The 14,354-nt window shown below is 43.2% G+C and overlaps 1 protein-coding gene, 4 non-coding genes and 1 pseudogene across 5 annotated transcripts in view; 3 read left to right on the top strand and 3 right to left on the bottom strand.

The window, feature by feature from the left end:
- The first annotated feature begins 419 nt into the window (after positions 1–419).
- LOC142935198 (myelin and lymphocyte protein-like) lies at positions 420–2,925 on the top strand (annotated as a pseudogene).
- A 2,968-nt stretch (positions 2,926–5,893) lies between these two features.
- Positions 5,894–5,987, top strand: trnai-uau (transfer RNA isoleucine (anticodon UAU)). Its single transcript has 2 exons — positions 5,894–5,931; positions 5,952–5,987. It is a non-coding gene; the product is annotated as a tRNA-Ile (tRNA).
- A 487-nt stretch (positions 5,988–6,474) lies between these two features.
- On the bottom strand, positions 6,475–6,568 carry trnai-uau (transfer RNA isoleucine (anticodon UAU)). The gene is made up of 2 exons: positions 6,531–6,568; positions 6,475–6,510 (listed from the first exon to the last, which is right to left on the bottom strand). It is a non-coding gene; the product is annotated as a tRNA-Ile (tRNA).
- A 1,670-nt stretch (positions 6,569–8,238) lies between these two features.
- On the bottom strand, positions 8,239–8,332 carry trnai-uau (transfer RNA isoleucine (anticodon UAU)). Its single transcript has 2 exons — positions 8,295–8,332; positions 8,239–8,274 (listed from the first exon to the last, which is right to left on the bottom strand). It is a non-coding gene; the product is annotated as a tRNA-Ile (tRNA).
- A 138-nt stretch (positions 8,333–8,470) lies between these two features.
- On the top strand, positions 8,471–8,564 carry trnai-uau (transfer RNA isoleucine (anticodon UAU)). The gene is made up of 2 exons: positions 8,471–8,508; positions 8,529–8,564. It is a non-coding gene; the product is annotated as a tRNA-Ile (tRNA).
- Positions 8,565–8,898: 334 nt separating this feature from the next.
- Positions 8,899–14,354, bottom strand: part of mrps5 (mitochondrial ribosomal protein S5) — a 19,351-nt gene continuing 13,895 nt past the window's right edge. Inside the window, exons 10-12 of the mRNA XM_076079402.1 lie at positions 10,273–10,335; positions 9,453–9,589; positions 8,899–9,353 (exon numbers count right to left, since the gene is read on the bottom strand). Of these exons, the coding sequence (XP_075935517.1) occupies positions 9,129–9,353; positions 9,453–9,589; positions 10,273–10,335 (425 nt within the window). The 3' untranslated portion in view covers positions 8,899–9,128. The remainder of the gene's footprint in view (positions 9,354–9,452; positions 9,590–10,272; positions 10,336–14,354) is intronic.

Raw genomic sequence — 14,354 nt, 5'->3', positions numbered from 1 at the left:
AGTAAACTTTGTTAGGTTTATGAAATATTGTAAAATATTTGCTTATGTTTATGAAAAGATGAATAGTCGGGTGACCATTGTGTCTCTGCTGGTATTTGACGAGTGACATCTTTCACATTTAACATATGAATTCAAAGTATCTGTGAGGTTGAAGTTGTTGAAATGAAATGTCTTCAGCCATAAAGACGATCATAGATCCTGAAAATAGAAACTCCGATCAGCAGCGCTCAAAGTTCTCATGGAGATAGTAGAACCCAGTGAGCTGTTTCTTCACTGCGTGACCCCCCGACCCCCCCCCCCCCCCCGTGTTTGATTCACAGCAGCTCACATGAGACGGAGGGTGTGTCTGCTGCTATAAAGCTCAGCTACACCTGCTGCTGCGTTAGTTCAGAGGAGAGCGCTGAGGATTCTGGGTAGTGATGGCTGCCACCACTGCTCAGCCCACGGGGAGCCTGCCCAGCGGGCTGGGGATCTGCACCGCGGCCCGGATGTCTTCTACCTGCCCGAGCTGGTGAGTGGACAGAGACAAGAGGACGAGGCGAACCCTCCCGTGAAGACATCAGTTCCATCTTCATCCCTCGTTTAGATTTAAGCTCAAAGAGTTTCAAACACAACGAATACTGAAACAAACTCAATGCTTCTTCACTTTGCTTCATTCATTTTGTTCACGTGGTTTTTATCTCAAAAGTCAAACAAGTTCTTTCAAAATGATGGAAAAAAAATGCATAAAATTAAAATGAACTGGAGTCATACTGAGGGACAACGTAGACAGTATTCACAATGAGTGCACTTTATGTTTTATGTTTATATATTTATATATAGGAGAGGTCAGACAGAGAGAAGTAAAGTTCAGGCGAAGCAGAAACCCACCAACACTCATCTAAAGGAGGAACAATATATATAAATAAAATATATATGAACATATTTTACATGTTTATAATCATTATAACGTTATAATATGAGTTCTGTGATAACCTCGTGATTAGATGGTCACCGCTAAAGAAATGATCAAATCTAATTTCACCGGTTTGCTGCTAAATGAATACGATGCACGAAGATTAAACTCTTTGAATAAAAGGACAGAAATGTTCATTTTGGAGAAACAGTGACACATTTTGCTCATATGGGAGGAGGAGCACCTTCTTCTTCTTCTTCTTTCATCCCTCTTCAGTTAATCTCCTCCAGTTGGAGTCGTGTGATGAGAAGCTGACGATGTCGCTGCTGTAAAACTCATTTTATAAAGAAAAGTAAAGAAGAGAATCTGACACTAAAGTGAAGCGACATCACCGTGAAGCGATTTGTCTTGCTTGTCATAATGTAACTTATAATAATGGTTGTTTGATGTAATACATCACGACCGAATGCATTCAACGTACCCGTGGTTTGCAGAAACGTGTCAACGTTTCCCCAGAGACTGGCTGCTCATTGGTGCGACGGTCACGTTCATGCAGTGATTTAAGTCAAATCACTGTCAGGCAGGTTGTAAAGTGGCAAAAGTAACTCCAGGACCTAAAACATTTACAAAGACTGGGTTATTAAAGTATTATAAAGTATTATAAAGTATTAAAGACGGGACTTCCAAATGAGCCAGCAGCAAATCAGATAAGAGTTCACGCTGTGATCCACCTGTTCTAAAGGTTGCAAGACGAAGATATCAAGCTTTTAATTTGGTTAAAAGTTGAATTAGACCTCGAGAGGGTGACACGTCTCCTCCTCATCAAATCAACTGAAAGATCACACACGATGAACTCTAGCTGCTTTACACAAGAAACTAAATGAATGGAGCAAGTTACATGAAGTTTGTCAGTGTGACCTTTGATTTCAGGTGATGTGAGACTCATACATGAACCTGATGTATTGTTTGTAGCAGTAGATTCTGCACCGTGTTGGTTCAATAACATCAGACATGACTGGTGGTTAAATTGGCTTTAAAAGCCTTTTTAAGTTGAAGCTGTGGACGCTCAGAGGTTTCTAGCACTTTGACTTCCAGAGAGTTTGATCGATGTGATCGACACCGAATCTGCAGCCAGCTGAACAGCAGCCAGCTGTGCTCACAGAGGAGAGGAGCAGAGAGTTTGTTCAGGCAGCAGGGAGAGAGAAGTGGCTTCTGATGCTGCTCATTCACAGACTGCAGAGTTGTAACTGTAGCTTTAAAAGGTGCTCGTGCTGTTTAATCCATAACCAACGTGGCCGACAAAACTCTGGTCAAGTCAAAATAATGGTGATCGATGCCGACACGCAGATCAGTTCATGTGACAGAAATAACAAAGCGCTGCATCCATTTACACCCGCACAGCTTCCTGGGTAATGTTGATGAAGAGATGAATAGTCAGGTGACTGTTCTGAGTCTCTCTGCTGTTAGTTGACTACGAGTTTGGTTTGAACAATAAACAGTGAAAGTATTCTGGAGTCTGGACTTTACCTTTCTACACTGTGATGAGATCTACAACGTTCTCTTTAAGCTCGACCACGAACAAGAAGGTAAGCGTCCACCTGTTCCCTCCGTCTCTGCAGGTGTTCGGTGGTTTGGTTTGGATCCTGGTGGCGTCGACCTACGTGGACCCACCGAACCCTCTGGGCTGGGTGATGTTCGTCTCTGTCTTCTGCTTCGTCGGGACATTCCTCTGGACGGTCATCTTCGCTGCCGGAGGTCATAAGAACCTCTGCGGCTGGGCTGCTGCTGTAAGACCAGAGAGAGAGAAACAGATCGGAATGATGAAGAAAGGAACGCAGAGAACGAGTAACGTCATTTAATCTGTGTGTGTCCAGGACGTTGCTTACCACGGCCTGGCAGCCTTCTTCTACCTCAGTGCAGGCGTGGATCTGGCTTACATCACCTTCCAGAAGAAACCCGGAGACTTAAAGATCTACCACACTGACATCGCTGCTGTGGTGAGAACTGATCTAAAGAGAATCAGCAACTGAATTGACTGAAAAACACTGTTTTCTGAATGAAACGCCCACTCAGCCGTTAAAGAGCAGAGACGTAGTTCACTGAAGTAAGATTGACAATCATTGATAATGTAGCATAGCTCAGTCAACGCTAGCTATGCTAACGTTAGAAATAGCTGAGGGTTTAGCTTCATCTCTGTCAGCTCAAATTCTTGTTTTTGTCAACGGAGTCTGGTGTCGAGGAGCTGTGGACATTTTACTGTTTGACTTTTCTTCGTTCTTATTTCCTTAAAACAATGTTAACGTGTTGACATGCTAAAATAGCACAAGTTTAAAGGAACAATTCAACATTTTGTTTAATTTGCTTTCTTAACTGAGAGCAATGGGAGACGATTGATACCAGTCTCACGGCTGTGCAGTAAATATAAAGCCACAGCTAGTTCGCTTAGCTTAGCATAAAGAGTGGGAACAGGGAGGAACAGCTAGCCTAGCTATGCTCAAAGGTAACACCCACCAGTCCTCTAAATCTCTGATCTTATTAACACGTTATATCTTGTTCTGTTTGTTTAAAACCTCTTGCACACGACGCCCCCAAATTTGGGGGCTCTCGGGCTCAGAACCCCTGAAAATCATGTTCGGAAAATAGCCTGATTCTTCGGTAGTATTGTGGATTGGTCCAGTTTTTTTTCCGGATGAAACAGCAACGTCTGGGCAACACCATCATATAAGTCACTTCTTACACACTCCGAACACAACTATAGGCTACTAGTATAAGCATCTAGAAAACGTGGCATAAAAGCATGAAATCCTGGCCAGAAATCGCAGTTATGAGTACCGCAAATCAATGTTTGCACCCTGATGCTAGCGGCTACCAAGCCATGCAATGCATTTTATAGCATTAGCACTCGTGGCCGAACACGTAAATAACTTCGGTTTTCCGCTCCGTGGGAGCACTGGACAGCTGTGAGTGGTCAAACGTACCTTCGTGCTGCACTCCGCCGAAAAAAATCGTAGGTATGTGGCCAAGTTTTATGAAAAATGAGGAAAATAACGTCGCAGATTATCCGTTTCAAAGCTGGAGTCATTGTTCCCAACTGCATCCTGTTTACTTCCGAGCTGTTTCCAGAATAAGAGCGGTCAATCCAGCATGGGCGAGCGGTCAGACTTCCTGTGAGTGGAAATTTACACCCGGGCACACGCGGCACTTCTTGCAACTTTACTGGTTGAAACTTCTGTCAATCAACACCAAATTCGACACACGCCTTCCTGAGACTCTGACAATTCGAAGGAGGGCTTATTTACTGAAATCGACCGATGATAGGCTGAGCTACAGCCCCATACACACACATGAACTGAGAAAATCCTATAGATGACAGCCAAAACAGGCTCTGATGATGTTAGGAATCTCAAAATGATTCCCAACATCTGTATTTGGATGAATTGAATAATATGAGTGATAAAAAAAGTGAAATATATAGTTATATAGTATATAAAAGTACAATGTAAGAGCTGCAACAGCTGGTTCGAAAATGATGACCTCGCTTGACCGCTCTCTACTAAAGCCTCTTATTCTTCACTTTATCCCACTTTGACCTTTATTCAGCAACTACTGATCGGTTGTGCTATGATTTGGGAGAGTTTTTAGGGAGATATCTGCATTATTTCAACAACCTTTTATCAATAAAAGTGCTTTTTTTTCAGGGGAACCTGATTATTTTCATTATTTGAGCTGTGTAATGTCTTCATTACTATATTAACCAGCAACATATACACAATATTACCCATCTGAACAATCTCACAAGTGTTGTGATCTGATTATATCAACAAAAATGATTAAAATAGACCTTGTAGTTACAGAACTATGGTCACTTTAGTATGAGTATGCTATTTTCGAGCAGAGGCCTACAAATAGGGCCCGAGTTTAAGAGGTTTAATCTGTACAACATGAGTCCAGGAAGTGTTTTCTGGACTGACAACAAGCTTAGTGAGCTTTAGAGGTGCTGGTAGGTGGATCTCAGCCAGACAGCTGCTTCCCTGTTTCCAGTCTTTATGCTAAGCTAAGCTAACTGGCTGCCTGCTTCATACCCATTGACAGACCGCTATCGATCTTCTTAACTATCCATCAGAAAGAAAGCTAACAGCCTCAGCGTGTTTCCCCAAATGTCAAACTATTCCATTTTAAAAACAACAATAACTCCATAACAATGTATATATATATATATGTGTGTGTGTGTGTGTGTGTGTGTGTGTGTGTGTGTGTGTGTGTGTGTGTGTGTGTGTGTGTGTGTAGATCAGATTGCTGGTCAGATTCATAATGAAGGTTTTAGACTCAATTACATTTTTTTTAAATTTTAATCTTTAAATTTAGATTTAAAAAATGAAATCAATAATTTAAAGAAATTGGAAAAAGTGATGTCATTTCTTTATGGACTACTTGCTCAACATATAAATATACACACACACACTTTTTGAAGCACATCTCATTCTGAGCCACAGATCTTTAGAACATGTGTGAGTGTTCAGGGAGCTGCTGGTCTGTGGATCTGTTTCTTCTGCTTCCCGTCTGAAATAAATGAAGTTTAAAACCTTTAAACCTTTATTACGTTCTCTGTTCTTAACAGTCTAAATTTGTAGTTCTTTTTCCATTTTTGTGTTCTCAGATTAAAACAAGATATAAATGTAAACACAGCTGAGTCCTGGTTCTCTTTACTTCCTCTGAAACTCTTCATCTGATCCACTCTGATTTATTTTGATCTTGTGGACTTTCTGCTCAATAAATTCAAACTGCTGCAGGAACACCTGCAACCTACAGAGTTGTTAGTGCAGTCAGTCAGTGAACAGTTAGTACTTATAGAGAAAGATATTACGATCTTAAACATCACCAATAACTGCAGAGCGCTGTAAAGTACAAACACACAACATTCTTCATGCAGAAACATACCGGTCAGCATTTACAAATTCACAACATGATTTTATCCATCTGAACATTCTGCAGACATGAGCTCCAGTGGCGCAATCGGTCAGCGCGCGGTACTTATAAGACAGTACACTGTAGAGTCATGCCGAGGTTGTGAGTTCAAGCCTCACCTGGAGCATTTATATAGTTCGATGGATTAATATGTATTCAGCCTCCATCAATGGACAGCAACAGACAGTAAACTCACCAGAAACAGAATGCTCTGTGGTGTTACTGGATGTTTGTAACTTCCTGCTTCCTGCTGGTGAAATGCTGCAGAGCTTTTATTGGTACAGGTATTATACTATTTGTAGAAATAGATTCAGTGACTGTGTTGGATTGTTTCAGACGTGTGTGATCTAAACATGTCTAATAACTCCAGAGCAGCATTCATTAGAAAAGACAGAAGTAATCATTGACCTGTGTTTAAAGCATGAAGTTAAAAAGTTTGAAACAAAGTACTGAAGGAAGCTTCCACCTATCCTGTACATCTCTAGAATGATCTTATATTGGAGAGATTCATGTTGTGCTTACTGATTAGAAGATACTCTGGTTACTATTGAAGGTAGCAGCAGCTTTACATCACAGGTAACATTAACACTCTGTTATCCACCAAACTATATAAATGCTCCAGGTGAGGCTTGAACTCACAACCTCGGCATGACTCTACAGTGTACTGTCTTATAAGTACCGCGCGCTGACCGATTGCGCCACTGGAGCTCATGTCTGTGTTCCTTACATATGATAATGAATCTGAACCTGTGATGACTTTGAGTGTGTGTGTGACGTTGCTGCTGGTGTGATACTGTGTGGTGTTTTGACTGTAACACAGTGTATGTACGGATCCAATACAAAATCCTTCTCCTCACTCATAAAGCCCTCCACAATCAGGCCCCCTCCTACCTCACCGACCTGCTTCACCACCACACTCCATCCCGTCGGCTCCGCTCCTCTGATGCCTCCTGTCTCTTCCACTCAGGACCAAGCACCGGACATGGGGTGACAGAGCCTTCTCCATATCTGCCCCCTCCCTCTGGAACTCTCTCCCCAAACACATCTGAGACTGCACTGAACTTTCCACATTCAAATCACAGATCAAAACCCACCTGTTCAAAACTGCTTTTAATGTGTGACCACTATTGTGTATTTTATATTTTTAGTGTATTGCTTTTATATATGATGATTTTAATGTAAAGTGTCTTTGAGTTTTATGAAAAGCGCTATATAAATAAAATGTATTATTATTATTATTATGTAACACATACAAAGTCATTTCTGCACAGCACTAACGGAACTCAGCGGTCCGTGAGCATACACAATAACACGTTATTACAATACAAGAAACTTAAACCAAATAACACGAGGTAATAAACTCACTATGAGCTAATTCTCTCTGCCCGGACACAAAGCCTCTTACTGTGAGACCGCTGCGTAGCGGTCGATGTGGTTCTTCGAGTTTCTTGGTTAAAATCGGCTCCGGAGCTTCAAGCTGTGAGGCGATAAACTCTCCGTGTGGCAGAGAGGCTTCTTCAGACGTGAAGGGAATTCTTCTTCCTTACGACCGGCAACATGTACACATTAACGGTGAGCGAACGGGGAATAGAAGTTATCCGTTCTCTACTTCAGGAACCAAAAAAAAAAACACAGTCTATTGTTCGTCCAGCGAAATTTTATTTGAACAGAGTTTTATAGATTTTGTGAAGTCAGGGAATCCCTGTGGAGCCCGCGGCCCTCGTCCAATGAGACCTCAGTGTTGAGTTTGGATGAAAAGATCACACGTAGGTGAGACTAACGTCTCACAGAGCTTGGTGTGATCTCAACTCAAATCTGGCCGCTGACAATCCTGCAGGCCCAACTCAGCTCCCTTTGTTCAAACCCTCAGTGAAGCCCCAACAATCTGCAATTGTGCAGAAATACCGGCTTCAGTCATAACGAACAGACATGTAAAAATAAAAGCAGTGCAGCATATAATAATGAATCTGAACCTGTGATGACTCTAAGTGTGTGTGTGACGTTGGGTTAGCTTCAGACCACACTGAAGTGTTTGTCCAAAGTTTAGTTTAACTGTTTTGGAGAAATGAAGAAGCAAACAGTTTTTTACAGTGAAAATGTCTTTGAAAGACTAAACGCCAAGAAATATGGATTGAAGCAGAATATTCCGTTAGATAATATAATAACACTAACAACGTGTTGAATGATCTTCATCTGAATATTCTGCAGACATGATACCTGTACCAATAAAAGCTCTGCAGCATTTCAACCAGCAAGCTTACAAACATCCAGTAACACCACAGAGCATTCTGTTTCTGGTGAGTTTCATATTGTGTTTACTGTCTGTTGCCGTCCATTGATGGAGGCTGAATACATATTAATCCACCGAACTATATAAATGCTCCAGGTGAGGCTTGAACTCACAACCTCGGCATGACTCTACAGTGTACTGTCTTATAAGTACCGCGCGCTGACCGATTGCGCCACTGGAGCTCATGTCTGCAGAATGTTCAGATGAAGATCATTCAACACGTTGTTAGTGTTATTATATTAGCTAACCCAACGTCACACACACACTCAAAGTCATCACAGGTTCAGATTCATTATTATATGTAAGAAACACAGACATGAGCTCCAGTGGCGCAATCGGTCAGCGCGTGGTACTTATAAGACAGTACACTGTAGAGTCATGCCGAGGTTGTGAGTTCAAGCCTCACCTGGAGCATTTATATAGTTTGACGGATTAATATGTTAACCTATGTTTAATGCATGGAGTTGTTGTCTTCAACATTTCCTCCACTGAAGAAGCAACACTTCAACTTGTGGAAGAACTCATTTCTTTCTTGGTTGTTTCCCTTCAGGTCTGGTTGCCTCGACTATTTGGGCTAAAACTTTAAACAAGGTGCAAATCTAAACCTCGACCTCTCAAGTCCCAGAGAGGTGAAATACTTGTTGCTCATTGTTGGTCCAGACAGGAAGACTTCCTGCTGTCAGAGTTCATCAGGTACAACATGCTTCATTCAATGCTTTTGAGACACAAAAGGGACGAATCACACGTCTTTACAGATCTGAACTTTATGACATCACTACATTTAGCAACAGCTGAAGGTGGAAGAGGAAGTTATATAGAAAACAACATTGATGACGTTAACATTGTGTCACTATCGGCCTTTACTGGGTGCATTATGTCAACATGTAACACGTCTTTGGATGACAAAACAATCTCAATCCACCACATTTGGAGAACTAACTCCATCATCGCCCGTCTCGTGGTCCACACTCTCCCACTCTACCAGATGGTGCGTTTCACACCCGCCCAGATCGAGCGTTTGATTCCCTGCGCGGCCCGCACGTCGTCCCAGTTGAGCCGGGTGTTGGGTATCTCGTCCTGGGGCTCCGGCTCGGGTCGGGCCCCGTCTCTGGGACTCGCCACCACCACGGGCAGAGGGCCCCGCTGAGACTGGTACTCCACCACGTGGAGCTGCTTCTTGTCGGCCAGCTTCTGGTGGATCTCCTGCCGGTGTGGAAGAAGAAGGCGGACGTTAGTGGAGAGAGGAAGAGAAACCGATCCTCCCTGTATTTCCTGTTTAAAACTCTCCCGCTAGGCCCTCACCTGATTGGCTAACCCGGTGAAGAGGGCCCTGGTGATGTTGAGCAGGTTGACCGATCCCTCCACTTTGCAGTAAATGTCCTTGATGCCGATCAGCCTGCACAGAGTGATGACGGCGCGGTGGCAGTGCAGACCGTAGCCTGCAGACACACAAGACATATCAAACGTGTAGAGCATGCAGAGCCTTCTATCGGGGTCCATGTCATCATATATCATAACGTGATGCAGTAAATTCATCTGGGAATGTTGCACATACAATAAAAACTGAAAAATGTCTCAATTATGCAGGAAAATAGAGACAATAAACATTTAACGCCCGTCCAACCTCTTCTTAGGAGAACCTTTCTATCTGTCAGTAAACTGATATTTATGTTTCACATCATATTAAATATAAAACAATAAGAACCGATAAACTGTTCAATAAACCCAAAGAGTGAACAAAACAACAGGAAGTTAAGAACAGAGCGATTCGGATGAATATGACATCACAGAGGAGAACTTTAATACACGTTTTATAAACACTTAACAGGCTTCTTCTTGGTGAATGTAGTGCTTTCTTGTGACCTACAGATTTTATTAATTAATAATCAGCAGGTTACGTGTGAAAATGTGAAATTTGAAATACACAAGAAAGCATTTAATTCAGCATTTATAAATACAATGTTTAAAATATCATCACGACTATCTTTTAATATTTATTTCCCTCTTGTCTTGTTTTTCAGGAATCTTCTTGGAAGTGATTTGGAGTCAGAGCTGTTTATGAAGTCTAATAAATGTTTATGATCTTTATTCTATTAACTAAAGAGATTTAAAGGAGACGCACCGTCGTTCTGTTTCTTCATGCGGAGCGTCGTCCTCTTGAACTTTGACTGGATGTCGTGATAAACTGTTGAAGAGAAAAACAATAACTGGATTATAATCAAAGTATGTGGACAAAGTAAAAGTAGAAATAGAGAACAATTCAAATCAAAACAACTTTATTAATCCACCGAGGGAGAAACACAGAAACAATTCACCACCAAACACATGACGGCAGACCAGAATCCTACGCAGCGTTTAAGAGTCAGATTGATTATTAATATTATTATTAAGTATTATTTACAATTATTCTCTTTTTCTCCCTCTTAATAATAGTATTTTTTTGTGTACATGTGTATATGAAGGAATGTGTATGCATGTGTATACTGTACATACATACATACATATGTACATACATATATATATATATAAATAAAGGTTGTAATGCAGATGGCGGTTAGTTTCCGTCCTGATGGCAGCGGAGAGAAGAAGAAGATGTTTGCTGCTTTCTGGAGGATTTGTTGGTTGCAGCAATAATTCAACGACCGAACCGACTCACGACAAACACACTCGATTGTTCCAACAGTCGTCCGGTTATGTTCTCGTGTTGTGCATCTTGTTTTCCTCCCTCAGGTCAGGTGTTTCTCTACCTGTCCACCAGATGTCCAGCGCCTCCTGCTGCTCGTTACTCATTCAGACGGTCACAACGAAGCCTGAGAGAAGCCTTCAGCCTCGTAGCTGGAGGTTAACTTCCTGTTAGTTGTGTCGCACCACAGCTGTCTGATGTCTGCTGTCTCTCTGTCTGCTGTCTCTCTGTCTGCTGTCTCTCTGTCTGCTGTCTCTCTGTCTGATGTCTCTCTGTCTGCTGTCTCTCTGTCTGATGTCTCTCTGTCTGATGTCTCTCTGTCTGATGTCTGTCTGTCTGATGTCTCTCTGTCTGATGTCTCTCTGTCTGATGTCTCTCTGTCTGATGTCTCTCTGTCTGCTGTCTCTCTGTCTGATGTCTCTCTGTCTGCTGTCTCTCTGTCTGATGTCTCTCTGTCTGATGTCTGTCTGTCTGATGTCTCTCTGTCTGATGTCTCTCTGTCTGATGTCTCTCTGTCTGATGTCTCTCTGTCTGATGTCTGTCTGTCTGATGTCTCTCTGTCTGATGTCTCTCTGTCTGATGTCTCTCTGTCTGATGTCTGTCTGTCTGATGTCTCTCTGTCTGATGTCTCTCTGTCTGATGTCTGTCTGTCTGATGTCTGTCTGTCTGATGTCTCTCTGTCTGATGTCTCTCTGTCTGATGTCTCTCTGTCTGATGTCTCTCTGTCTGATGTCTCTCTGTCTGATGTCTCTCTGTCTGATGTCTCTCTGTCTGATGTCTGTCTGTCTGATGTCTCTCTGTCTGATGTCTCTCTGTCTGATGTCTGCTGTCTGTCTGTCTGATGTCTCTCTGTCTGATGTCTCTCTGTCTGATGTCTCTCTGTCTGATGTCTGTCTGTCTGATGTCTGTCTGTCTGATGTCTCTCTGTCTGATGTCTCTCTGTCTGATGTCTCTCTGTCTGATGTCTCTCTGTCTGATGTCTGTCTGTCTGATGTCTCTCTGTCTGATGTCTCTCTGTCTGATGTCTGTCTGTCTGATGTCTCTCTGTCTGATGTCTGCTGTCTCTCTGTCTGATGTCTCTCTGTCTGATGTCTGCTGTCTGTCTGTCTGATGTCTCTCTGTCTGATGTCTCTCTGTCTGATGTCTGCTGTCTGTCTGTCTGATGTCTCTCTGTCTGATGTCTCTCTGTCTGATGTCTGCTGTCTGTCTGTCTGATGTCTCTCTGTCTGATGTCTGCTGTCTGTCTGTCTGATGTCTCTCTGTCTGATGTCTGCTGTCTGTCTGTCTGATGTCTCTCTGTCTGATGTCTGCTGTCTCTCTGTCTGATGTCTCTCTGTCTGATGTCTGTCTGTCTGATGTCTCTCTGTCTGATGTCTGCTGTCTGTCTGTCTGATGTCTCTCTGTCTGATGTCTGCTGTATGTCTGTCTGATGTCTCTCTGTCTGATGTCTGCTGTCTCTCTGTCTGATGTCTCTCTGTCTGATGTCTCTCTGTCTGATGTCTGCTGTCTCTCTGTCTGATGTCTCTCTGTCTGATGTCTCTCTGTCTGATGTCTCTCTGTCTGATGTCTCTCTGTCTGATGTCTCTCTGTCTGATGTCTCTCTGTCTGATGTCTGTCTGTCTGATGTCTCTCTGTCTGATGTCTCTCTGTCTGATGTCTCTCTGTCTGATGTCTCTCTGTCTGATGTCTCTCTGTCTGATGTCTCTCTGTCTGATGTCTCTCTGTCTGATGTCTCTCTGTCTGATGTCTCTCTGTCTGATGTCTCTCTGTCTGATGTCTCTCTGTCTGATGTCTGTCTGTCTGATGTCTCTCTGTCTGATGTCTCTCTGTCTGATGTCTGCTGTCTGTCTGTCTGATGTCTCTCTGTCTGATGTCTCTCTGTCTGCTGTCTGTCTGTCTGATGTCTCTCTGTCTGATGTCTCTCTGTCTGATGTCTGTCTGTCTGATGTCTGTCTGTCTGATGTCTCTCTGTCTGATGTCTCTCTGTCTGATGTCTCTCTGTCTGATGTCTCTCTGTCTGATGTCTGTCTGTCTGATGTCTCTCTGTCTGATGTCTCTCTGTCTGATGTCTGTCTGTCTGATGTCTCTCTGTCTGATGTCTGCTGTCTCTCTGTCTGATGTCTCTCTGTCTGATGTCTGCTGTCTGTCTGTCTGATGTCTCTCTGTCTGATGTCTCTCTGTCTGATGTCTGCTGTCTGTCTGTCTGATGTCTCTCTGTCTGATGTCTCTCTGTCTGATGTCTGCTGTCTGTCTGTCTGATGTCTCTCTGTCTGATGTCTGCTGTCTGTCTGTCTGATGTCTCTCTGTCTGATGTCTGCTGTCTGTCTGTCTGATGTCTCTCTGTCTGATGTCTGCTGTCTCTCTGTCTGATGTCTCTCTGTCTGATGTCTGTCTGTCTGATGTCTCTCTGTCTGATGTCTGCTGTCTGTCTGTCTGATGTCTCTCTGTCTGATGTCTGCTGTATGTCTGTCTGATGTCTCTCTGTCTGATGTCTGCTGTCTCTCTGTCTGATGTCTCTCTGTCTGATGTCTCTCTGTCTGATGTCTGCTGTCTCTCTGTCTGCTGTCTCTCTGTCTGATGTCTGCTGTCTCTCTGTCTGATGTCTCTCTGTCTGATGTCTCTCTGTCTGATGTCTGATGTCTCTCTGTCTGATGTCTCTCTGTCTGATGTCTGCTGTCTCTCTGTCTGATGTCTCTCTGTCTGATGTCTCTCTGTCTGATGTCTGCTGTCTCTCTGTCTGCTGTCTCTCTGTCTGATGTCTCTCTGTCTGATGTCTGATGTCTGTCTGTCTGATGTCTCTCTGTCTGATGTCTCTCTGTCTGATGTCTCTCTGTCTGATGTCTCTCTGTCTGATGTCTCTCTGTCTGATGTCTCTCTGTCTGATGTCTCTCTGTCTGATGTCTCTCTGTCTGATGTCTCTCTGTCTGATGTCTCTCTGTCTGATGTCTCTCTGTCTGATGTCTCTCTGTCTGATGTCTGTCTGTCTGATGTCTCTCTGTCTGATGTCTCTCTGTCTGATGTCTCTCTGTCTGATGTCTCTCTGTCTGATGTCTCTCTGTCTGATGTCTGTCTGTCTGATGTCTCTCTGTCTGATGTCTGTCTGTCTGATGTCTCTCTGTCTGATGTCTCTCTGTCTGATGTCTGATGTCTCTCTGTCTGATGTCTCTCTGTCTGATATCTGCTGTCTGTCTGATGTCTCTCTGTCTGATGTCTCTCTGTCTGATATCTGCTGTCTGTCTGATGTCTCCTCCAGACATCCCGTTAGCATCTAATGAGCTTCATGAGGTCGGTGTAACACAGAGGAAGAGAGGCAGCAAAAGAAGAAGAAAAAGTGGAGCTTGGAGGATTCTTCCTGCTGTGTGAAGAGATCTAAATGACACACACACACACACACACACACACACACACACACACACACACACACACACACACACACACACACACACACACACACACACACACACACACACACACACACACACACACACACACACACACACACACACACACACACACACACA

This window comes from Anarhichas minor, unplaced genomic scaffold, assembly GCF_050575085.1.
Source record: "Anarhichas minor isolate MPS153535 unplaced genomic scaffold, ASM5057508v1 ptg000072l, whole genome shotgun sequence".
In the NCBI taxonomy this organism is placed as follows: domain Eukaryota; kingdom Metazoa; phylum Chordata; class Actinopteri; order Perciformes; family Anarhichadidae; genus Anarhichas; species Anarhichas minor.
Note: the sequence above shows the minus strand (reverse complement) of the source record. Positions and strands in the feature narration are given on the sequence as shown.